General features: G+C 43.8%; 1 protein-coding gene across 1 annotated transcript in view; it reads left to right on the plus strand.

Annotated features, from left to right (window-relative positions):
- The first annotated feature begins 552 nt into the window (after nt 1-552).
- Nucleotides 553-26,556, plus strand: part of RNF220 (ring finger protein 220) — a 115,029-nt gene continuing 89,025 nt past the window's right edge. Inside the window, exons 1-4 of the mRNA XM_015408288.1 lie at nt 553-677; nt 1,418-1,460; nt 19,423-19,544; nt 21,676-21,808. Of these exons, the coding sequence (XP_015263774.1) occupies nt 639-677; nt 1,418-1,460; nt 19,423-19,544; nt 21,676-21,808 (337 nt within the window). The 5' untranslated portion in view covers nt 553-638. The remainder of the gene's footprint in view (nt 678-1,417; nt 1,461-19,422; nt 19,545-21,675; nt 21,809-26,556) is intronic.

Below are 26,556 nucleotides of genomic sequence, written 5' to 3' on the forward strand. Positions count from 1 at the left end.
GGCTTCCTTTTGCCAGAACCTAGGTAGTTACAGTAGAGCTGCCACAGGTTTAGATCCTGAAAGCACTCCTATATTTTAATCAGTTGCAGAAAATTGAGAATTTTACCTGGTGCATCTTCTCTCCCACCCCTACAATGCTGCAGCGACGGGAGAAGTCACACCAGACAAAGTTCTTATGTGCAGCACTTCAAAGTACAGGCAACAGTTAAGGGCGAGGGCAATCCCAAAACTCTCCGACGAGAGGAGTCCCTCCTATGAGGAGAAAGGACTGGTGATGTTGCCCTGCTGCTCAGTTGTTGGGTCGCGGGGCAATAGCTACGTTTCTGGAATTCAAACCATGTAGCGACCCGGTGTTGCTTCGGAGATGGTTTACGGAGATTGCCTCGCCTTAGACAGAAAAGGTGGTATTGACATTATCAGCTTGAGGACGGCCACGTGGTAAAGGAGACCCCGAATTCCAAATCGCTCTAAGCCTGGCGGTTGCTATGAGAACAACAACTTCCTACTGAACTCTCACCCCGCGTAGGCCGCGGCGACGTCTCGTCACATGATTGAAACAAACATGGCGGCGGCCGCTGTTGCTGGGAGTTGATCGCAGGTGCCGGGGCCGCTGCCTGCATCCGCCTTCATCCCCGGACATGCAGAACGAGAGGAGAGAGCCCGGTGGCCGGGAGGAGGTGCGGGCGGGGCACATATAAGGAGAAGGGGCGTCCCTCCGCGAGAGCCGGTTATAGCTACGGGAGGGAGTGGGGTTTGTTTACATCCAAACCGGGGGGCTGGGCCGTCCACCTTAAGGCGGGAGTGGTCTGTTTACATCTAAAGGACAAACGGGGGAGGGGGTGTTTTCATGTGAATGGGAAGGGCAGTTTCTTGACGAGATGAGAACCGTTCATTTAGATCGGGGGGGGGGGCACACGGAAAGGGGGAGCAGAACTGACCAGACCACGGACGGGTTATGTATCATTGATGTACAGAAAGATAAGAGAAATCTTGGTTTGTATGGAAATATTGTAGCTATAGAATTGGGTAGTCCAGTGCATATCGGCCCGTTCTTAGGTTGTTGCTGAGTGTTTATGATGTAGGGGAATGGTTCAGGAGCCTAGCAGGGAATTTAAGTAATGTTTGTTTACAGGAAGGGGTTTCTGGTGTTTGGGTTTAATGTGAGGAAGTGGAAATTTGGGTTTTTCTGTATTGGTTGGAAGAAGTTGATAGAGGGTTTAATAGTGCTAGTGGTTTGAACAAAGATAGTAAAGGGAAGTATTCCAGGAAAGGTGAATTTGTGTGATAGATGGAGTTAGTTGTGTGTTTCTTGAAGTCTGTTTCAAGATTGTTTATAAGAATGAGATAAGTCATTTTACTGTTTTTCACTGGCAAGATCCTAATGCACTTTTTTCTCTCCCCCCCCCCCCCCCCCCAGACCTTTCTCCGAGTGAGAGCAAACAGGCAGACCCGGCTGAATGGTGAGTGTGCCAAAAATTCCATATCATATTATTTCTGTGTTTTGGGGTGATGCCTGGAAGTATTATGCTTTAGTGGGTCTAATGTCTTTGGTTTTTGACTAAATATATCTAGAAATTTTATACCTTTATTATAATTTGATTTTGTGTTTTTCATGGATTCTTAAATTATCTGTAGATTTTCTTTTCTTGCGAAGAGGACTGGACACCCATCTAGAGGCGACCTTATCAGTGCTTAGAGTAGTGTTTCTAGAGCATACATTATGGTTTTGTGTTTTCATTTGGATGTGATTACTCTAATAGCATTGTGTTGCTTACTTTTCTTAAGTTTGTGGTCAGCTATGAAACTCTCTAGCCAGTTATTTCTGTATAAGAAGAAGCATATGTACAACCATCAAATGCTCTGTTGAAATCAGTGTAGGGTCAAAATCTTATAATGTCTCACTTGTTTTCCACAAACTTGATACCTTGATTATTTCTAAATCTGCAGTAACTCTGTGTGTGTGTGGTCGTGTATGCACACAGCCACAGTTTTCAGAACTTTTGATGTCAAGGTTAATTTCTGTTATTCCATGAACTGTTAATTCAATTCTGAGCCAGTGTGGTGTAGTGATTAAGAGTGTCAGGCTACTATCTAGGAGACCCGGGTTATCCCCATTTGTGCCATGGAAGCTTACTGGGTAAGCTTGGGCCAGTCACACTCTCTCAGCCTAACCTGCCTTACAGGGTTGTTGTAAGGATAAAATGGAGGAGGGGAGAATGATGTAAGCACTCTTGGGTTCCCATTGGAGAGGAAGGCAGAGTACAAATGAAGTAAATAAAAAAATGATATGTCATAGCCGTTGAAAATACTGTATATTATGTGGTAATACACATTCAGAGATTATATAAGATGTTGGCTTGGATCCTGTCTGGAATTTGTGTGGGCATGGGACAGGTCTAACTTTCCCTTGAAATTATTCTTGGGTGTCCTATGTCACCCCAAGACCAGTTTTTCAGGGGGTGTTTTGAGCTGTTGTGGGAGAATCTGTGCAAATCACCTGTGCAAATTCTCAGCAGGATCTAAGCCGTTATCTTTTGCTAATTTTTCTTTTATTAGTAGTACATAGAAATAAAGGAATTCTTTATTTTGCTTAATTCAATCAAAAATTAAGTCATGCAAAGTAATAATGTTGTATGAAAGGGGGAAATTCTTTAATGCCAATAGGTTTCACCACTGTAAGCTCTGTGGTACTTGTCATGAAGTCTGCAAGAAAGAGCTGTTGAACCAGTATTTATGAGGATTGTGGGCTGCATTGTGAATACTGGTGATCTACCTTTTACATACACAGCCCCTGTAGTTTTTGTATCACTAATTAATTCTACTGTATGATTAATGAACGGTATCACAGCATTTAATCTATTTATCATCTCACAAATATTCCCTTGGGTCTCTTGGAATGGCTACTGGTGGGCTGTTGCTGAAATACTAACTTTTTTTCAAGACTTCTGATAAGCTTGTTACCACTGTTTTGACTACACTAGCCCTTGAAAAAACACATTTCATATTATCTCTTTTTTAGATGATTGTGAGTATTCAATGTATAAAATTTCTTTGCATGTTGGTATTTTTATTTTGACCTTTAACAAATATGCTGGTTGTGGTGATCTTTATGGCATATAACACAACTGAAGTTTTAGGATTTTAAAGATCAGACTAGGACCTGCAGTTCAAGTTCTATGCTGCTGTGCTAGCAGTCTTAGTCACATGATACAAAAGATTAGGAGCTAGATTCAAGTCCAGTAGCACCTTAAAGACCAACAAGATTTCCAGGGTTTTGAGAATCAATGTTTGTCAGATATCTGATGAAAGGAACTTTGACTGAAATCTTAAACCCTGGAAATCTTGTTGATCTTTGAGGTGCCAGTGGACTTGAATGTAGCTCTTTTTACTGCAGACCAACATGGCTTCCCACCTGCAGCTATGATATACAAGATTAAGGTTTTTCTGTTGCTCCGTACCCCTTATCTGACTCCTTTTTGTCTACCTAGTCCATATATGTCCTAAACATACTTGGTAGGAGGCAGTGTTGTTAGTCAAGTAGAGTCAACTCAGTAATTCTGCTTATCTCCCTAAGACTTGCAGTTTATGAATAGTTCAGATTTCTTTCATTGGAGATTGTTTTTCATTTTTCAGTATTTATTTCACACATGGCTTCACACCCTCTGAGGAGCTGATAACAAATAATTCATGAGTAAGGCTGTCTTTTTTTCCCCTACAGCAAGTTTTTTTCTCTTAGAAGCCTTTTGCAAAGACTTGCTTAAAGGAACTTTGAAAGTCCATAAGCAGTATTACCTGATGGTTTGTTCTTTAACTGTTTTGAATGCACTCAGGAGAATTTTAGTAGATAGATGCAGTTTATCTTTTTTTTAAAGTTATTCTCAGGAAAAGGGAGTAGGTGGGAGGATGTACATCAACAACTTAAATGGTTTCGGTTGGAAGAAGAAAGAGAAGAAATTAGAAAACTTGCTTAACAAAAGATTTCTTGTGCAGTGGAATGAACTATCAAGAGTGTAGAATCATGATTTGGTCCTATAGAAATAAGCTGAACAAATGTGTGAGTGATGTCTTGGGCAGAATTAGTGCTGTCACTGTGAGGTAGGAGAGGAGAATGGATTAGTTGGCTGGCCCCTTCAGCCAGAGTTTTACATATATCTATGAGGAAGTCCAAGTTTGTGCCTTATTTTCAGTCCCTTTGGTTGTTTCCTCCTTTAGTGGGTTTCCCTAGTGACGCTGTGAATAGTAGAAGAGCAGAACTACCTGTACAAAAGAGACGGCCTTCAGTTGAAGCTGGCTGCTGGCCACTAATATCAAAAAAGGTGCCAGAGCAGCTTTTAAACTAATCCCAGGAGGGGGGACCGACAGGACCTGGGGAGCCTCCAGTTCGAGACAAGTCAGTCCAAAGGAATGATTGCATAAACACTCAGGGTAATATTGATTGGAGCTTAATAGAGCTTGGGAGTGAGGACACAATGGCAACTGAGGGCCATGTGTGGCAACTAAAGGGTTCGAGGGAGGCAAGGGTCACTGGAGAGAGAAAGGTGTCTATGAGCCAGCGCTAGAAGTCTCCAAGCCAAGATGGGGGAGCTGGAGTGCTTGGTGTTCAATGACAATTTAGATATAGTAGGTATCTCAGAAACATGGTGGGATGGAGAAAATCTATGGGATACAGTCATTGGGTAATAAGCTCTGTAGGCAGGACAGGGAGGGACGGGTTGGTAGTGCATTGTACATCAAAGGGCATAGAATCCAATGAGTTAGAAAACAGGGGAATCAACTCCCCAACAGAAGTGATATTGGTGGAAATACTTAAAGGTTGGGGTGTATGATCCCCCACTTGATCAAACCCTTGAGGCTGATCTTAAGATGGAGAAGAAAATAAGGGAGGTGACTAAAGCAGATAATGTTATTATACTGGGAGACTCAACTAGCCTTACATTGACTGGGTAAATGTGTGCTTGAGTCATACTGTAGAAATGAGATTCCTAGATATCATAAATGACTGTGCAATGGAACAGGTGGTCAGAGAACCAATCAGAGGGGTAGTAACCTTGGACTTGGTTTTGTGCGGGTCTCAAGACTTGGTGAGAGATGTAGAGGTTGTTACGCCAGTTGGGAACAGTGAGCACAATGCTGTTAAGTTCAGCATTCAGGTCAATGGAAAGTTACTCCTAAAGTCCAAAACTGTAACATTTGTTTTCAAAAGAGGGGGGGTATTTGTGAATTTCCTGCATTGTGTGTGGGGTTGGACTAGATGACCCCGGAGCTCCCTTCTAACTCTATGATTCTATGATCCTAACTTTATAAACATGAGAGGAATAGTAAAAAGGAAGCTGAAGAGGAAACACAAGAGAGTCTGATCCCTAGAGGATGCTTGGAAGCTATTTAAAACCACACTAATGAAAGCCCAGATAGAATGCATTCCACAGGTTAGGAAAGGCACTGTCAAGTCTAAAGGAAGGTCTGTGTGGTTCATAATGCAAGTCAAGGGAGTGATAAAAAGTAAAGAGGCATCTTTTTAACAGTGGGTGGTCTGCCCCAGTGAATTGAACAAGAGGGACCACAGGCTCTGGCAAAAGAAATAAAAGTCAATGATTAGGCATGCAAAAAGATACTTTGAGTAATGTATTGCTAAAAGCATCAAGACAAACAGTAAACATTTTAAAAAAATATATCCAGAGCAGGAAACCAGCCAAAGAAGCAGTGCGGCCTTTGGATGACAAAGGAATAAAGGGATTGCTAAAGGGACATGGGGAGATGGCAAAGAAGATCAATGCCCTTTTGTTTCTGTGTTCACTGTGGAAAGTGTGGGGCATGTATCCATTTTCAGGAAGGAAGTCTAAAGAACGGAGCAGTTGTGATTTTGAGTGATCTCCAGTCCTCCCCTGGAGATTGGCAACAATGATTCCCCAGGAGGAAATAGCTGGTTTGGAGGGTGGAGTCTATGGCATTGTACCTGTCTGAGGTCCCACCCCTCCTCAAACCTCACTCTCTCCAGGCTCCACTCCTCAAATCTCCAGGAATCCCTGAACCTGGAGTTGGCAACCCCATCTCCTTCCCAGCTAACCATAAACTTACCATTATCTGCCCCTCTGACTGCCCCCTCTCCTGGAGAGCAGTTGTAATTCTGAGTGATCTCCAGTTCCCACCTGGAGATTGGCAATAATGGTTCCCCAGGAGGAAATGGTTGGTTTGGAGGGTGGAGTCTGTGACATTGTACCTGTCTGAGGTCCCACCCGCCTTCAAACCCCACCCTCTCCAGGCTCCACTCCTCAAATCTCCAGGAATTTCCCAACCTGGAGTTGGCCTATCTCCCTCCCAGCCAACTGTCAACCTACCTTTATCTGCCCCTCTGACTTCAGCTTTCCATCTCCTCCCCCTCCCTTCTAGAGAGCAGTTGTAATTCTGAGTGATCTCCAGCTCTCACCTGGGGACTGGCAACAATGGTTCCCCAGGAGGGAATGGCTGGTTTGGAGGGTGGAGTCTATGGCATTGTACCTGTCTGAGGTCCCACCCCTCCTCAAACCTCACCCTCTCCAGGCACCATCTCTCAAATTTCCATGAATTCCCGAACCTGGAGCTTGCAACCATAGTCAGGACTGGCCCCAATGAGTTCCTCACAAAGGCCTGGAAAGGGCTTCATTCCTTTGTCTTTTTACTGACAGAACCAAGCTTGGTTGCCTAGCAACAGTCACTGAGGGAAAAGTTAATCCCACAGGAGTTAAGCAGGAGAAGTGTCGTTTGGCAGTTGTTCTGATAGGGAACAGTGGCTGAGGTGGCAGTGGGCGGGGAAGAGAAGCAGACCCAGCACCCTAGCCAATGGCAAGTGATTACTCCTTGAGTGGCAGTTGATGGGCCAATGGCTGATGGAGTGCACTGCACAGTCAGTGAGAGAGCTGGAAATGGCCAATACATAAGTGAATTACTATATTAAGATTCATGGTGTTAAGAGAGTTGACAAAAATATTTTTTTCTCCCTCTCCCAAAATACTAGAACCCAAGAGCATCCAATGAAACAAATGGGCAGTAGGTTCAAGACAGACAAAAGGAAATACTACTTTACATGGAGAGTGGTTAAAATGTGGAAATTGCTGCCACAAGAATAAACAGCTTTAAAAGGGGATTTGATAAGATCTGTGGGGGATAAGTCTGTCTATGTCTACTAACCATGGTGACTGGGGAGCCTCTACATTCAGAGGCACTAAGCCTCTGAATCCCAGAGCCAGGAGACAACATCAGGGGAAGGCCTTGGCCTCTGTGCCCTGTTGTTGGCCATCCAAAGGAATTGGTTGGCCACTGTGTGAGACAGGATGCTGGACTAGATGGACCACTGGTATGATCCAGCTGGGTTTTTCTTATGTTCTTATGTATGTTGGAGGGTTTTTTCTAATATCTTGGATTCTTGAAAGGATGTGACAACCTTCTGAAGGAAGGGAATCTTTCTCTATGGCAGTTTTGTGCAGTGCTTGTCTATTCAGTACTGTGATACTATTAAGTCAGTTGATATTTTTTTATTCAGTCCTATGGAGTTCTCTCTGTGTAGTTTCAAGAAGCATCTGCTATTAGTGACAGTAGCTAATCACACAGTAAAGCTCTTATAAATTTTATTGTGGACATTTTGTTAGGCACAGCTTTTCAGCCCTTGGAGTACTGTGACATAAGTTCCACCTTCCAAACGTTATTATCTATGTTGTTGTTGTTCAGTCGCACAGTCGAGTCCGACTCTTCGCGACCCCATGGACGAGCTCTCTCCAGGCCTTCCGGTCTTCTGCCGTCCTCTGAAGTTGGCTCAACTTCATGTTCGTTGCATCGATGACACTGTCTAACCATCTCATCCTTTGCCGTCCCCGTCTTCTTTGACCTTCAATCTTTCCAAGCATCAGGGTCTTCTCCAGTGAGTGCTCCCTTCTCATTTGGTGGCCAAAGTATTTGAGCTTCAGTTTCATTATCTGGCCTTCCAGGGAACAGTCAGGGTTGATTTCTTTGAGGATTGACTGATTTGTTCTTCTTGCAGTCCAAGGGACTCTCAAGAGTCTCCTCCAGCACCATAGTTCAAAAGAATCTATTCTTCGGCGCTCGGCCTTCCTTATAGTCCAGCTCTCGCAGCCATACATGACTACTGGGAATACCATTGCTTTGACCATGCGGACTTTTGTTGGCAGGGTGATGTCTCTACTTTTTATCATGCTGTTTAGGTTCGCCATCGCTTTCCTCCCAAGGAGCAGGCGTCTTTTAATTTCATGGCTGCAGTCACAGTCTGCGGTGATCTGGGATCCCAGGAACGTGAAGTCTGTCACTACTTCCACAGCTTCCCCTTCTATTTGCCAAGGAGTGATGGGGCCGGATGCCATGATCTTAGTTTTTTTGATGTTGAGCTTCAAGCCCACTTTTGCGCTCTCCTCTTTTACTCTGAGCAAGAGGTTCTTTAGATCCTCTTCACTTTCAGCCATTAGAGTGGTATCATCTGCATATCTGAGGTTGTTGATCTTTTCCCCAGCAATCTTAATTCCCGCTTGTGATTCATCCAGGCCAGCATTTCGCATGATGTACTCTGCATATATATTAAATAAGCAAGGTGACAGTATACATCCTTGTCGTACTCCTTTTCCTATGCTGAACCAATCAGTTGTTCCGTATCCGGTTCTAACTGTCGCTTCTTGGCCCTTATACAGGTTTCTCAAGAGACATGTGAGGTGGTCTGGTACTCCCATCTCTTTAAGGACCTGCCATAGTTTGTTGTGATCCACACAGTCAAAGGCTTTAGCATAGTCAATGAAGCAGAAGTAGATATTTTTCTGGTACTCTCTTGCTTTCTCCATAATCCAGCGAATGTTGGCAATATGATCTCTCGTTCCTCTACCTCTTCGAAACCCAGCTTGTACTTCTGGTAGTTCTCTATCCACGTACTGTTGAAGCCTAGCTTGTAGGATCTTGAGCATGACCTTGCTAGCGTGTGATATGAGTGCAATTGTGCGATAGTTTGAACATTCCTTGGCATTGCCCTTCTTTGGGATTGGAATGTATACTGATCTTTTCCAATCCTGTGGCCACTGTTGCGTTTTCCAAATTTGCTGGCAAATGGAGTGCAGAACTTTAACAGCATCATCTTCTAAGACTTTGAATAGCTCAGCTGGAATACCATCACCTCCACTAGCTTTGTTGTTAGTAATGCTTTCTAAGGCCCATTTAACTTCACATTCCAGGATGTCTGGCTCAAGGTCAGTGATTATACCGTCGTGTTTGTCAAGGACATTGAGGTCTTTCTTGTATAGTTCTTCTGTGTATTCTTGCCATCTTTTCCTAATCTCTTCTGCTTCTGTTAGGTCCCTACCGTTTTTGTCCTTTATCATGGCCAGCTTTGCATGGAACGCTCCCTTGATTTCTCCAATTTTCTTGAAGAGATCTCTAGTCCTTCCCATTCTATTGTTTTCTTCTATTACTTTGCACTGTTCATTCAGGAAGGCCTCCTTATCTCTCCTTGCTGTTCTCTGGAAATCTGCGTTCAGTTGGGTAAATCTTTCCTTTTCGCCTTTGCCTTTCGCTTTCCTTCTTTCCTCTGCTATTTGTAAAGCCTCATCAGAAAGCCACTTTGCTTTCTTACATTTCTTTTTCTTTGGGATGGTGGTGATTGCTGCCTCCTGTACGATGTCACGAACCTCTGTCCATAGTTCTTCAGGCACTCTATCTATCAAATCCAGACCCTTGAATCTATTCTTCACCTCTACTGTATATTCATCAGGGATGCGATCTAGGTCAAACCTGAATGGCCTCGTGGTTTTCCCAATTTTCTTCAGTTTAAGTCTGAATTTTGCAATGAGTAGCTCATGATCTGAACCACAGTCAGCTCCAGGTCTTGTTTTTACTGACTGGATAGAGCTTCTCCATCTTTGACTGCAAATTATATAGTCAATCTGATTTCGGTGTTGCCCATCTGGTGATGTCCATGTGTAGAGTCGCCTCTTAGGTTGTTGGAAAAGGGTGTTCGCTATGACCAGTGTGTTCTCTTGACAAAACTCTGTTAACCTTTGCCCTGCTTCATTTTGCTTTCCAAGGCCAAACTTGTCTGTTATTCCAGTTACCTTTTGACTTCCTACTTTAGCATTCCAGTCCCCTATGATGATGAGGACATCATTTTTTGGTGTTAGTTCTAGGAGGTGTTGTAGGTCTTCATAGAACCGGTCCACTTCAGCCTCTTCTGCATCAGTGGTTGGGGCATAGACTTGGATTACTGTGATGTTGAATGGTTTGCCTTGGAATCGGACAGAAATCATTCTGTCATTTTTGAGATTGTATCCCAGTACTGCCTTTTGCACTCTCTTGTTGACTATAAAGGCCACACCATTTTTTCTACGAGATTCCTGGCCACAGTAGTAGATATAATGGTCTTCTGAGTTAAATTCGCCCATTCCTGTCCACTTTAGTTCACTGATTCCTAGGATATCGATGTTCAGTCTTGCCATCTCATTTTTGACCACGTCAAGCTTACCTTGATTCATAGATCTTACATTCCAGGTTCCTATGCAGTATTGTTCTTTGCAGCATCGGACTTTCCTTTCACCATCAGACACATCCACAACTGAGCGTCCTTTCGGCTTTGGCCCAGCCGCTTCACTCTTTCTGGGGTTACTTGTACTTGTCCTCTGCTCTTCCTCAGTAGCATATTGGACACCTTCCGACCTGAGGGGCTCATCTTCCGGCGTCATATCTTTTAGCCTTTTGATACTGTCCATGGGGTTTTCTTGGCAAACATACTGGAGTGGGTTGCCATTTCCTTCTCCAGGTGGATCACGCTTGGTCTGAGTTCTCTGCTGTGGCCTGTCCGTCTTGGGTGGCCCTTCACGGCATAGCCCACAGCTTCATTGAACTGCGCAAGCCCCCTCGCCACGACAAGGCAGTGATCCATGTTCAGAGGCGCCAAAGTTGAACAGTTGGCTGTTCACTTATAAGAGACTAGTTGAAGTGGATTCAGAACAAAAAGTATGATACAGTTCTTAAAATGACACAGGCTATGGACAGTTTTCTTCAATGCATTATTCTGTGCCTTATAATTCAGCAGACAGCAATAGAACAAGGAGATGATTCACCTTCTGCTGCTGCCAGCAGGAGCTGCAGAGATATTCGAACACCATTGATTGAGATACTTCTTTCTATTTAAAACATCCACAGTTGAGAGCATAGTCTGTTATGCAGGGTTCTAGGCCAGATTGCTGTTGCAGCATCTGATGTTCACTTGCATTCTTTTGCACTGTGACATTAATCCAAACTGCTAAGACTGTCTCCATGCCAAGCCCATTATATATAAGGAAGTATGGGACCATGAGATTCACCGGGGGGGGGTCCCATCTCCCCACACACACTCTCCAAGCCCAGCATGGAGCCCTGGGTGTTCTGCAGGTTGCTGGGGGGGGGGGTGCTGGCTCACCCAGAGCAACTCTGACTGAGCCTGCAGAGACCCCCCCCCTTACTGCCACTCTCTGTGGCTTGCTCGGAGCAGTTCAGGTAAGCCAGCACAGTCTCGCCCCACCAGCTCCCCGTGGCTCACTGGAAGACTGAGGGGGAGAGTTTGTGCTGGCTTGCCTGGAGCTGCTCTGGGCGAGCCGCAGTGAGCGGGGGGGGGGGGTCCCCTATTGGCTCACCCAGAGCTACTCCAAGCGAGCCAGCAGAGACTCCCCCCCTCGCTCTCTGCAGCTCACCCTGTGCTGGTGAAGCACAGAGGGTGGCGAGGAGGGAGCTCTTCCGTCCCCTCAGCACAATCTTCCCTCACAGGCTGCCTCACCTCCGCCGCTCAGCTAAGCTCCTAGGCTGCTGTGCTGCCAGGCACAGTTCCACCAGGGGCAGGTGAATGCTTTTTTTTACTTTGGTGCAAATTTAACGCCCATGTATTTTTTTAAACATTTCAGATTTTTATGCACACCTGTGGAGTCCCCCCAAGTGTGCAGAAAGAGCTGTTAACCTCATGTGGCCCCGATCCATGGATTTAAATAACTGCAGATTGCAACCATGGATGGCTATTAGAATATAAGACATGTCATTGGAGTGTGTGGATTACATAGCCGCATGAGGAAGAATTCGGCCCATGGATCCTCCTGAGTGGTATTTCTGAATTTGTAGAAATGAATATTTTAGTCCAGTTCCACTTGCTTGTATTTGTTTCAAGACCAAATCTAGCCTCAAACACACAAGCAAAATACAGCATTATCCAGAATTACCAAAGAGAACCTCCTTTCAGCACTGGGGACTCAAAATGTGGAACATGAAGGCAATCTTGACCAGTACATGGAATTGGATAAGGGAAGGTAGCCCATGTTGATAATTATAGGCAGGCAGTACTGTATAAGAAACTTGATGGTTTCTGATCCTTAGCAGCTCACAGGTAGGACTAAGAACTCCAGGACAAACAAGTAGCTAGAACTGGATATGGGGCACTACAAGGTTTATACACGGGTTCTTTTCTGCAGGACATGGTACCGGCGTAGATGGGGTACAGAATGCAAGCATAATTGTTAGCATATATGTGTGTGTGATCAGACGTGACACATATTGAAGGGAGGGTTTGCATGAATTTCAAAGTGTACTGTCACCAAGGAAAAAACCCCAAGCTTGCTTTTAGAAAAGAGTGGGGGTGTTGATCATGCGGCCCACGAGCCATATCTGGCCCCTGCAGGGCTGGTATGTGGCCTGCGAGCAAGTGCTTGCATTTTCCAGCCATTACTGCTACTGCATCACCAAAGCCTCTCTTCCTCTTTAGGGAAGTGAGGGGGAAGGAAAAGGAGAGTTCACATTCATGCACCAGAAAAAGAAGCTCCCTCCTGCTTCCTTCTCTGGGGGGCTGCTGCAATGCCTAGCCTCTCTTCCTCCTTTAGGGAAGCGATGGGAAATGAAAAAGAGAGCCCATGCACGCACAGCAGAGAAAAGCCCCCTCCTGCTTCCTCCTCTAGGGCTGCTGCTGCTGCAATGCCTAGGCGCTCTTCCCGCATTTGGAGAGGGAGTCCCATGGCACCTTCAAGACCAACAAAGTTTTATTCCAGGTATAAGCTTTCCTGTGCATGCATACTGAGAAGGAGAGGGGGAGAGAGGGGCGGCGGGGGAGAGGTTCTTCTGACAAGTCTGCTCTGCCATTTACTGTGAGACCTGATCACACACACACACAGTTAGAAAAGGAAGGGGGGCAAAAAGGGATGCATCTGGAATAATGGGAATTGAGGGGAAATTATTTTGGTCTATTTTGAATAATTTTTTAAAAAGAATAGGTTTCTCTTTGCCTATCTGGGATTTTCTTTTTAAAAAGACCCTCGTTAGGATTGGATTCCATGGAAGTAGGTGGCTAAGTATTTAAAAATACTTTTGTAGTTCTATATATTCCAGTTCAACATGCGGTCTCCCTCTCTCCCCTCCCACCTTTACTGGCTATCTTTCTTTACATTAACACACACACCCTGCTTTTTAAACTTTTTATTATCACTAGCAGTAAGTGGATTTTGTCCAGTCTGAAAACAACACATTATTTCACTTGGAGCAATGCCCTTTCCAGTTCTAACAGATGAAAAAATAATAATAATAGAAACCTAACAGTACAGCTTGCAATCTTTATTAGTGGAAGGGAGCAAGAGTCCAGCAGCACCTTAATGACTAACAGAAATTGTGGCAGGGGATGAGCTTTCAGGAGTCACTGCTCACTTCTTTAGATACAGCTAGAATGTGAGTCCATCTGTCCTTATGTCTTGGAGAATGAAGTTATTTCAGATGCCAAGTAGCAATAGCAGCCATTGGTAATGAGAGAAGAAAGCTAGGTCCCAATTCGGCCCAGGAGGATGCATTGAGCTGCATTATCAGTTCCAATTCATAAGTCTCTCTTTCTAATCTTCCATTGACATTCCTTTGTAAGAGAACTACTACTCTTAGGTCAGCAACGGAATGCCCTGGAAGGTTAAAATGTCCCCCCACTGGTTTTTGAATGTTGTGGTTTCTTATAGCTGTGGAAAGAGTAAGAGTCCAGTAGCAAAATTTGTGGCAAGATATGAGCTTTCGTGAGTCAGTGCTCACTTCTTTAGACTTATGTCCATTTATTCTTTGCATTCTCATGGGCTGAATCCTACTGGACCAAACTGAGACCTAGGTTTCCTGTCTCATTACCAGTGATGATATCTCCATGCCTACTTCTCTTCTGTATATCATGCATAATCCAATCAAACCTATTGCCATTCAGCATCTGAAATCATCTTTATAAAGTTTATATCTCTAGTACCTTAAGTTGCATTTTATGGCACACATGGTCCGGCCTTGCAAAGTGACATTTATGTCTGAACCGGCCCTCGTAACAAATGAGCACGACACCTCTACGTTAAAGGGATCAGCTGCAAGGTAGTATACTTAAAATGGTGTGGCAAGAGGCAGACAGGCAGAGCATTCCAAGTTAAGAAAAGAAGTACAGGTCCAGTAATGTCCATGAGTAGCCCGCCTGTTTTCTAGCAGGACCTTCTATTCTCCATATTAGATAGCCATAGGTAAACAGAAACACAAGTGTAGCTACCTTTAACACAGCAGCTTCCTAACAGTTTGCCTCCTAAGAAAGCAATTCTGATACCTTGGACCACCAGAATAGAGGCTAACACTTGTGTGCTAGGAGTAGAAAGGAAGGTTTCTCTTGGGTCTGTGAGTACATCTGTAGCAGTAGTGCAGCAGAGATGACTTCCCACAGTAGCCTGGGGCCAGGTTTGCTATAGTGTAAGCAGAGCAATAACTGCTATAAAAGATGATAGTTGATAAGAGAAATTCCGTGACATTAAGGACAATTTGGTTCAGCAACCCCCTCCATCCATTGGCATAATTATTATTGCCGTATTAATGAAAATAAGTAAACTCACTGTATCCCTAAAATAAAATGGCTTTATTTAGAAGAGTCTGGGTCTGGGTCCAGCCTACCTGAGGGACCGCCTTTCCCCGTATGTTCCCTCGAGCACTACGGTCGGGGCCCCAAAATCTTCTAACTGTGCCGGGCCCCAAAGATGCTAAATTGGCCGTCACGAGGGCTAGGGCTTTTTCGGTGGTGGCCCCCACCTGGTGGAATGAGCTCCCGGAGGAGATCTGGGCCCTGCGGGACCTGATGCAGTTCCGCAGGGCCTGCAAGACGGAGCTCTTCCACCAGGCTTTCGATTAGGGGCCGCCGCCCCCCCCCCCCCCGGTTGCATACCATCATGGGGGGGCCCTAGGAGGGCAAGAAGAAACATCTGTTGTAACATCTATTATGGAATGCCTACCGGGGATGTCTGGTTGTGGATGTGGTTGTCCTCTCTGAGATTCTGGAATGGAGGAACTGTAGTTTTGAGCACTTTAATGTTTGTGAGGGTTTTAAATTGTATATTATGTTTTTAAATGTTACTAAATTATTTGATGTTTTATCAGCAGGATTTCCTGCCATGTAAGCCGCCCTGAGTCCTACGGGGGAGGGTGGGATATAAATTTAATGATAAATAAATAAATAAATAGAAAAAAATATTTGTCAGCATTCAGGAAAACTTACATGAAAGTCTCTGCTTTTATTCAGAGGCTTGTTTGGGGGTGGGGTTAAATCTTCATGACTTAAGGGCAAGGAAAATTCAACCCAGGCTCCCTCTTAGCTCTTGCAACAGGATGAGAGAGAAGGATTAGTGAGCTAATTAGAAATGATTGCATCTATCAGCACTAATTAACAATACTGTGGTTTCACTTGTGTGTTCTTTTGAGCTGTTCCCCTTCGGGACAGCTCAGGAGTTGCCCCCCCCTTCCTCCAGGGCTATTCTATCTCTCCTTCGTTGATTGGAAGTGATAGCTGAACTCCATGGCAGCAATTGGAAATTCTGCTCAGTGTTCCTTTCGAATTGCCCCTCATTTTCAGTCTCCGAACCCACCTCTCCCTGTGTGAGGCTGCTGTGAAAAGTATTAGAAACTTTTAATCCTTTCCTCTTTCATCCCTTTATTGTTTTACTGAAGTGTTATGGATAAGAGCATTATTTGTGGGACCTCTCACATGTTTAAGGTTGGCGTTGAAAGCATCTGATGCAAAACACTTTTATTGTCTGAATGGCACTGGAAACTGGTTGGCCCAGGAATAAAATCAGATCATTTGTTGCTGTGCATGTCAGCAGAAGAATCTTTCAACATATAACCGGCTCAATAACATTGCAGATCACTGTAATGACGAAACCAGTTTTGCAAAGCTTACTTGCATTTCAGGCTTTTCATTAAGACCCTGAAGTGCTATAGAAATGGTAAAGTATGAACCATCAGTTTTTACATAGTGGTTTACCATTTCAGCTATCCTAACCTTGGACTTTTGAAATAGAATAGATTATGCTATAGCATCTGCATTAAACAGTTTTAATGAACAATGATCCAGGTAGTCAACAAAGTATAAAAATGTGTAGTATGTGTTCCTCTAGGACATTAAAAAATATTGTTAAACTCAAATGGCTCAAAGCCAGCCTCATACAAAAGTCTGTAAAAATAACCAAAAGGCATGAGTCAGTGTGATATGGGGTAAAAGTCTTTCAATGACTCCTGATGTGGCATTCATTTAGTTAACTACATGTCATAATATAGATTGGGCTGCTGTTCAGAGGGGCAAGACCCCCCCCCCGCTATCAAGTTACAGCCAACTTATGGTAACCCCATAGGGTTTTCAAGGCAAGAGACGTTCAGAGATGATTTTGCCATTGCCTGCCTCTGCTTAGCAACCCTAGATCTCCCAGGTGGTGTCCTGTCCAAATATTAAACAGGGCTAACCCTGCTTCGTTTCCAAGGTCTGACAAGATTGGGCTAGCCTGGACCATTTAGTACCAGCTTGCAAATAACCACTCACCTGGGTTGCCTCCAGATGACCATGTAAGTTTAGCAATACGTACTGCTTCCCATGTGAAAACTCTCACTCCTCCTCTGCAGAAAAGGGAAGGCAACAACCCAGCAGATGGCCTCTCCAACAGAGAGCCCTGTTTAAGACAGAATTACAGTCTGAAGGCAGCACATTAGAGTCTCTTTTCCTTGTTTCCTAGAAGAGATAAATGAGTAGGCACATCCAAAATGGAACCCCTGAATTTAAGGCCACGTGATATGCTGTCTTTCTCCTGCCTTCATGGGAGATGGGTGGGTTGGGGAGATGGTCCCATATGGTACCACCGGAGTAGAGCTCTGTCTCAAATAGGATACTGTCTGAAACACAGTGTACAAGGTGGCTGGTTTTTCTTTTCTGCTTTCTTTCTCCAAGAGAAACAGAGTCCAAAACAATGCAAGTTCCTCTTATTCTAATGTAAACACAGCAGAACAGCGGGGTTTTTTAAAATTTCTTGAGGATGTGTGTTAGCTGAGACAAATTCTGATAGCTGCCCCTTCCTACTTACTCCCAGTGCCTTCTAGCATTTGTGGATGGGAAAGGGAGAGGCATGTTCTGGCCCCATTGTGTCTTGGGAGGGGAAGAGTACTAGAGTAAGTCAGAGGAAAATAATGTTGGGGCAGGCTCAGGTGAGTGGATCAGAGTGTGTGACCATTTGTCCCTTGCTTATTTGCAAGTCTTACTGTTGTATATAGTCTACAGATCCTTCAGAATGTGCTTACACGCTTGGCTCAAAGAAAAGGCTGAACTAGTAATTGACAACTTTATTGTGTTAAGGCCTTGACTCTTCCGGAGAGCCTCCTTGGACTCCTCTGCTAACAGCCTGCAGCTGCTATTGTCATCTGCCTCATACACTCTTTTTTACACCCCTGCCTTAGTTTTAGTTCTTAATCCTTTTTTTCTTACTTGGTGTGCAGCATTTTGCTGTACAGTTGCAATGTGTTCCACGTTTTGCAGCTCACACTGAAGCTTGCAGTGTCAATAATTGTTACTGTGCTAAGCAACTTCTCTGTCTTGTCATCTCTTATTACCATGCAGGATTTCCTTGGGCTCTTCTTTGGGCTCCCATCAGAATTTTGACCTTCTTTATTAATTAAGCTGCTCATTTCCTCCTGCCTGTGATTGAGATATCTGATAATATGTGCCTAAAGCCTTCTTTCTTAAGGATAGACATTGCTTTAATGCATAAATTCCAGATGTTTTGCCCATATTTAATGATAGCTCAAATTAATCAGCAGTTGGAGAAAGGAAAAGGCTTTCTTGACTGGCTGATCTGTCCAGTATACAAAGCCACATTCTTTTTTAAAAAGTGCTTAGTTCTATGATGAACAGACCAGTGTATTTTTCACTTTTGGCTGCAAAATTTTTAGTAGGGGTTTTGAGAAATATTGGAGTTTAGCATAGTAAAATTAAGAAACTGTGTTGTTGCCAGTTACTGCTGCTGTGAATTGTCATTATTTTGTATACACATCTGTACAGAATTGTCACAAGCAGTTCTGCTTCTGTTTCATTGCCCCACCCCATGCATATAGTTTTTTCCTGTATGTTTGTGTGTGGATACATGATATGCTATTTATATATAATATAAAAAAACTGGCAGCTGAGTTTACCCATTCCTCTAGTGAAGTGGGCTTTTCTCAACACTGGAAGCATGATACAGTCCTAAATATTGATGTGAAGCTGCCTTCAAATTCTGAAGAAGTGAGCAGTGACTCACAAAATCTCATACCCTGCCACAAATTTTGTTAATCTTTGAGGTGCTACTACACTCTTTATCTTTTCTGCTGCCCTCAAATTGTTTAGGTTTTTCTCCTCCCTGTTCAGAAGTTTGTTTCTAAGCAGAATTATGTAGAAGCAATAGGAAGCATTTTGAGAGAGGTTGAATTTTGTGTTATTACAGCTGAGCAGATTTCCTGTGAATTCCATTTATACTGATGGCAGTCTTCTCTTAGGGTGTCTTTCAGGTTGCTATGTTCGTCTGTAGTAGCAAAATCAACTTCTCGCTTCTCTAAAAGCAGTCTATAAACTATTCTCTTGCCAGGGTATTCTAAAATATTAATGAAATGGCCTTAAGAATTATAAAGGCAAAACACAATTTGTCGTGAATTGGATGCAGGAGGATGTATCCTGTTTGTGCATCCTTTCAGTGAAGGTGTGGCATTTGCAGGTAGTAATGAAAGTAACTAGAAAATTATGAATCTTAGGCTCTTCTTAGGGAGGAAAAGATATTCCAGAAGGGTAACGATGAAGCTACCATGCCCTCTTTAGGGCAAAGTTCTTGGTTTGATATTTTTCCTTTTTTTCAGGAGGTTGGCAAAATGGGTCTGGTTCATAGGGGACAGTTCAGTTAAAGTCATAAAAGGTTCTGAGATGCCCTTGATAAAATGGAGTATAAGTTTTTAGTCATATGAATGTAGCATTTTTTCCTTGTAAGCAGCAGATGGGATATTACAGAGGCTTGAGAGAAGGGAATGATCATTAGCCCTAGAGATCTGCATATAATATATATATAAAAATATAACTTGTTGGTTTTTTTCTTTTTTTCTGCTTTCCCTGTGTAGCTCGGATTGGGAAAATGAAACGGCGGAAGCAAGATGAAGGGCAGGTATGTCCCCTCTGCAGCCAGCCTCTCTCAGGATCCGAGGAGGAGAGGAGTAGGCATGTCGAACAATGCCTAGCAAAGGTAGAAGCGCTGAGGGTTCCCTGCTGCCTCTCTCATTCCTTTCTTCTTACTCTCTGCTGTGCTGGTGATCTGGGTAGAACCAAGCTTGCAGAGTGAAGACCACAGGTTTGAGGATTGTTTTGCAGATCTGTACCAGATCTCTGTCTTGGAAATGGTTTGAATGATTTAGCCTGCCTGGTGGATTTTTTTCAGTCTCATTATCTTTTTGGCCTTTCAAATGAGAGGGGACAGCAGACTCAGCAACTATTTTAAGCTGTTGCCGGGGGGTGGGGGCACCAGCCTCTTTTTGAACCCTGGGTATAGCTTTCTTGGGCAGCTGTGATTTGACAGTGACAGCAGATCTGTAGTGGCAAAGGCATAGATTGGATAACAAACAGCTAGGAAGGTGCAGGTCAAATGCTTCTCAAGCCATAATAAAACCTCTTGATACTCAAGTGTTACCTATGATCACATAGTCTCTAATATCACATTTTTAAGGAAAATAATTGAACAAGTTCTAGTACAGGTACAGAACAGTCATCTTGTAAGGCAATTGCTCTCTGTTTCTACTTGTATTTTTATGATAAAAATACTTGATAGGGCATTGAATGATTTACTAATGAAGAGTAGCTTGACATTCTAATCATGGGCCCCGGTCACACGCGCAGGAAACTGCGGGGGAGAAGTGTGGCTGTTTGCCCCGGGGCAAACTAACACGCAGTAAAGTGATCATACCTCCTGTGGAGGTTCTGTGGAGGTACCGTGGAGCTTCCGTGGTTACGGAGAGGCGTCGATCACAACACATGCCTGCGCGCAACGAAGAAGCGCGCGGCGCGGCGAACTGGGTTTCTTTTTTTGTGTACACTACGAATGCGCATGCTCCGTTGAGTGCTTATGCGCAACCACGGAGACTTGGGGAAAAAAAAAATCTTCTTCGCAAGGGGACATGGACGGGCGCCGGATGCCACCGGAAACGCGATCAGACGCCCGCCCTTGCCCCGCAGTTTCCGGAAACTAGTACCTCCGAGGTACTAGTTTTTTGCTCCGTTTTATCGGCGGTTCGCCACAGTTCAACCACGGGAGCTCTACGCTCCCCAGATGTTGCCGTGTGATCGTGCCAGGTAACTCTTCCGTCTATTTAGCGTGGCTTCTGCTCCGTGTGAACGGGGCCATGGTGGACTGTATAGCAGCTTCTGGTGCAGTTGACTGTGGGCTATCGTTTGACAGTTGAGAAGCATTGTTAGTGTGACTGGGGCTTCAGTTGGTGGGTTGAATCATACCTTCAAAACTGGAATCAAATTGTAGTGGATGGCTAAGCAGCATCCTCAAGAGGCTTGAAATACATTATTTCTGCCATGCAGGCTGTACTTCCATGCACGCTAATCTGAAGAATCATTTCCAATAGCCACCCTAAAGCCTGATGTAGAATGGCATAGTTCCATTCTAACATAGCAGCAGCTCAGTTTTCCTGTCTTCTGCCTTGGGTCAAGATGTTACAGGGCAGGGATGCACTGATATATGGTATCCCAGTGTGGAACATCTACTCATGTGAGAGAGATCTCCTGGAAATCCTTACTTCCGATCTATGACTAAGAAATCAGTTACCTTGATCCTTTATCATAACATTGACATGGGAGTCTGTGTTGCTGTGCTTTGTTGATCATAATGTCTGCGGTGCCATGAAACAAGGACAGCCATGCCCAGAAGTCTCCAGCGATGAGAGTTACTTTCTGTGACATGACCTAGGATCTGGATTTTGGTTTGGGGACAGGTGTCTCCCAACCCTCAGGCCATGGAGCTCAGTCAGGCTGCATTTGGAAACAGCCATGGATTGTGCTGAGCTTAGTCAGTGTAAATCAAATGGGAAGCTTGGTACCGCTAACAACTGCGCTGTAAGAGAAGGAGACCACCAGGAGCTCCCATTAACTCTCAAGGTGAAATGCAGTTAATTCCAGTGATGCAAATTGTTATATTGTTAGGACCCCCTATAGCATTTTGTTTGTACTCTGTGCCAGCCTGTCCATGCCTACTTCTGCCATTAGTCAGCCTTGCCTATGTATCTGTCACTGAAAAGAAAAGTACCCCACTAACGCAGTTCTTTACCCAAGACATTAAGACGATGCTTGGTGCTTTATTCTCTTTACCAAAACAGAGAGAAGGTTCATGCATGATGGAGGATGACTCTGTAGACATTGAGAATGAGAATGGTAATCGCTTTGAAGAGTACGAATGGTGTGGACAGAAGAGGATACGTGCCACCACCCTACTGGAGGGGGGATTTCGAGGTAAGAGGGGCAATTGTAGGGGGGGGGCTGCTGAGATGTGCTGGGGCCTAAGCAATGCATGTATCCTCTTTTTATCAGGAGGTGGGGTAAAGAATGATGTAGAAAGTCAACCTTGGATAGATATTCTGTCCTCCTGGGCTTGTGTCTTCAGAAGGACTTGTATGAAGGTCTTGTAAGTCACTTGCTGGAATTCAGAGAATCCTAGAAGTAGCTTGACATAGATGTCTGACTCTTAAGGAGACATGGGTGTAAATAGAGTCAAAGAGTCAGTGTTTGATGTAGTAATGGCTAGTGGCATGCTTCCCAATCCAAAATTATATTATTAGTCTCTTGATAATATATTTTCACCTAAAAGTGTTTGTGTGGTGGTGGTGGGGCTTGTAAGGTAGAGTAAGTATAGTTTATTCACAAAGGTCTCTTTCTAATCTTAATTGCTGAAGATTCTGAAGCGTAAGCCTTTTGAACTTCCTGAACTAGAATAGCCATCATTAGCAATATTCTGTCATTCACTGATAGTGTCATCCTAAGCAGAGTTACACCCTTCTAAGTCCATTGAAATTAGTAGGTGTAGAAGGAAGTAGCTCTGCTCAGAATGGCACTGTGAACCTTGTCAGACTGTCTTAACAGGCCAGTTGCTTACTTGTCAGTGAAGGTGCATGCTTGCTGTTCAGTCAGGTCCAAATTATTTTCATATGCCTGTGAAAACAAAATTGTAGAGGTGTTAGTATAGTGCTTTTAATTAATATCAGGTAATATAGCCCAAAGTTGAAGAGAACAGGAGCAATCACCATCAGATCAGTTTCAGTGATGCTATGCATAGTTAAAAAAAAGGGGGGGGATTGAAGCAGAGAATGAAATTGTAAAAAGCACTAGTCTGAAGTGACGAAAGCTGGTTTATCAGCCGCTGGTGATGTATGGAAGCTGACAGCTAAGTCACTTTAGCACCTGCATAAAATATTAAAGGGCCGGTTATGCATTTATCACTCCATCTTTTTTAAGGCTGATAAATGAGAATTCAGCAACCTGCCATACACCTCCAGCACTGCACCCTCAGGGCTTCCAGACAAACACATCTTATTTTTCCTCCTTCTATTCCTTCCCTTGTGACAGGAAAATCGGCTGCAAAGGAGAGAATGAGTTATGGCAAAATGTGACCTTTGTGAGTTTTATTGGCGAATGTAATTTTAGCTGTGCACCTGGCTCTTTTCTTATACTCAGCCTTTTGCTCTGTGTCAGAATTAACCAAACTGTCTGGCGTGAACCTTGTGGTTCTATGGAGATGATGCCTTACCCTTTCTTGAATAAAGGAGCCCCATCAGACAAAGTTCATCTCTTTGTGTGTGGGGTCCACATATTAGTAGATTGTCCTTGATTTCAATTTAAGGTATTATGGGGGGAAAGCCCACTGGAATAGAGACTAGGTTTAAAAACTTGGTGAGTTATTCCAGCTTACAAATGATGCTTCTGTTTTTCTCAGTGGGGTAATTTGGAATAAAAAACAGATGGAGAGAAGCCGAAGAGTTAAGCAGCTGCATTATAGGTATTCAGTAGTTAATCTATAAGGAAGAAGTATATCCTCTTGGCTACCAGTAAATGCAAAACCTCATCTGATACAATGCAGACGTCCTAGCAAAGGAGTTTGTGAAGCATATTAGATTTCACTTAGTTGTAGAGAGCAGAAATTTCTGTCAATACTAGTGTTGGCTTTAGTCTACTTCTTCAGAGGCCAAGCTATCTGTTTTTGTCCAAGGCATGCTGTCCCTCTGCTCTGCAACACCTTGGGCCCATTTTGTAAATCTTCATCTAGAATCCCTGTTGTGACTGTCATCTTCTGGGTTCCCTGCATCTGCCTCTTTTAATTTATAATTCTTATCCAACTGATTGACTGCTGAGGAAGTTATTAGCCTTTTAAGCCTGTGGAATTCTAGAGAGTCCTCAATGTTGTTTTCTTGTAGGCTGAGTGTGAGAGGAACAGTAGCATCTTAATGTTCCAGGAACTTTGAGTAGTCTGCACTTTTAATGTATAATACCACACTAGGTTCTAGTTACAGTGCATACTGGAATGTTGCACATCCCACAGGTCAGATGTGTACATCCAAGCAGCACAGATGAAAATCCATATTTTCTGCAGACAGGGAGAGTACCCTGGAGTTAGCATGGGAAATTCAGGGAACTCATTTATGATATGTCTGCTTTATTGTTGATGTGGAAATAAGGATGCTTACCTTTCAGAATAAGACTGCAATTTTTCATGTGGTTTTGTACCCTTGTCTGAAATATTCTCCTTTGATGTCCCAGTCATTTGGAAGAGATTATCATGCTTTTTGTTGTGTTTATTTTAAAGACAGATAGCAACTACTTGGTGTTTTTTTTTTAACTACAATGTTTTCTTGAAAGTAAGTTTCCCTCACAGATTCCCTGGAGTATACTCTTGATTAGCCTATTTACTATCTTATGTCTCTAAGCGTAATGTAATAGGATTTTAAGAGTTAATATTCTTAGCACTGGGGCCTGTAGATGCAATATTAGAAGTTGGTACTAGGAAATAAAATTGAACCAGGCATTCCATGTTAGATGCCTAAAAAAGGGTAGCCCCTTTCCCCTATCTTATGTAAAGGATGGAAACCTTCCATGTTAGTGTCGAGTCCTAATTTCTTCTTAGTAGGAGAGTTCATGAAAATGTTTGATGGTGAAATACTATCTGCACATTCAACCAGTTTTCTCTTGGAGTGCAACAAGGAAGGTTCTGTTGGGGTGCAAATGGGCCCTTAGCATTATCCCTGTAATAATTTACTTTTAAGGGGTTTTTAAAATCTGAGTTTATGTCAGGGTTTCCCAAAGTTATGAGACTCACTTTCTTACTGAATTAAAATTGAAGGCATATTTCACTCTTAGACACATCAAGGTTTGGAGTGTGTTGGAGTCATCTAACTGAGAGAAGCCTGTGTGTTGTGTTGCAGCATAAGTCAGTGTTCTGGGCAAGGCAAAGCACTAAACTCCTACAACAGGCAACCACCTGTGAGAGCAGGTAATAAACTATCAAGTGTCCCAATGCAAAGGTGGAGCACAATTATTTATTCACTAACATATTTACAACAACCCTGTGAGGATGTGACTGGCCCAAGGTCATCCAGGAAGTTTCCATGGCACAGTGGAATTTGAATCTGGGTCTCCCAGATTCTCATCCAATGCAAAGAATGACTGGAAATGACATAGAATGACATTTGTTGTTCAGTCGCACAGTCGAGTCCGACTCTTCGCGACCCCATGGACAAGCTCCCGCCAGGCCTTCCGGTCTTCCGCCGTCCTCTGACATAGAATGACATAGGTGCCTGTTATTATTTTCTTTTCTTTACTGCATATGACATGGAGTTTGAAAATTACTGGTTTAAGTAATTCAATACATGGAGCTGTACATGTTTTCCCTTCGTATCAGTATTCATAGGTTCAGTGAAGAGTTGCTGCCTCAGAATGTAAAGTATGTATACAGCTGTAACATAATACAAGTGGGGGACTCACAGGGGGCATCTCATTCTCCCCTCCCCCACTTTTTCCTCTTTTCCTTCCCTGTAAGCCTCCATTGCCTCTTCCCTTTCCTGCTTCCTTCTTTGCACCCATCAACCAGCCTGCCTTTATCTGCCACCCCTTCACCTTTCACCTTCTTGGTGCTTGGGGGGGTCAACAGTGGGAGGGCTTCTAATGTCCTGGCCCCACTGGTGGACCTCCTGATGGCACCTGGTATTTTTTGGCCACTGTGTGATACAGAGTGTTGGGCTGGATGGGCCTTTGGCCTGATCCAACATTGGCGTCTTTTATGTTCTTATGTTCCCTCCTTCTCTCACCCCTGGCAGCTTCTACCTGGGAAAACTGTGACTCAGTTGCACTGTGAGGAACTTGCAATGACTTCCCCTGTATCTCCTTCCCCACATCATTTCCTCTTTTTCTCCTTCTGGCAATCCCATATCCTCACCTTTCCCTGCTTCCTTCTTCCCACCCACCAACAAACTCACCTTTTATCTGCTCTCTCTCAACTTTATCTACCTTTATATCCTACCCTTTTTCACAATGAGGACCCAAAGCAGCTTACCTCATTCCTCACCATTTTATTGTTGAAGCAACTCTGTATGGTAAACTAGGCTGAGAATGTGTAACTGGCCCAAGGTCACCCGATGAGCTTCCATGGCAGAGTGGTGATTCATGCCTGGGTTTCCCAGATCTTAGTCTGAAACTCTAACCACTATACTACACTGGCTTTCTTGGGTGGCTACTAATCAACAGTAGCATACAGCAGGGCCTGGGTGAGTTCTACAAGGCATGTGGTAACAAGTTGCCTAGAATTTGCTGCTGTGCTTGGCCAGGACAGCCCTGGAAAGAGCTCTGCTCCTCTCTTTTACTGACAGAAGCTGCTCGAAACTGTTTTCTTCCCACTGAAGCTAAGGCCTGAAGGCTGATAGTACTTTTGTGATTGTCTAGCAACAGTCGTGGAGGGCATTTATTTATTAAAACTTTGTGGGAAATGTTACTCCGTTACTCCCCCCCCCCCCCCCCGTGTATTTATTTTTAGATTTTGGATTTTTCTGCAAACCTGGGGCGTTTTTCAGGTTTGTAGAAAGATCTGTCGTCTTTATTTATGGCTCCAGTCTTTGGATTTAAGAATCCATTGACAGGGCCATGTTAAGAATTAGATATACAAGACGCAGGGACCAGCGATATTCGCAGGGTGGAGAAGGAGCTCCACGTGGAGGAGG

The sequence above is a fragment of the Gekko japonicus genome, unplaced genomic scaffold (genome assembly GCF_001447785.1).
Source record: "Gekko japonicus isolate JY-2015 unplaced genomic scaffold, Gekko_japonicus_V1.1 scaffold258, whole genome shotgun sequence".
Lineage (NCBI taxonomy): Eukaryota > Metazoa > Chordata > Lepidosauria > Squamata > Gekkonidae > Gekko > Gekko japonicus.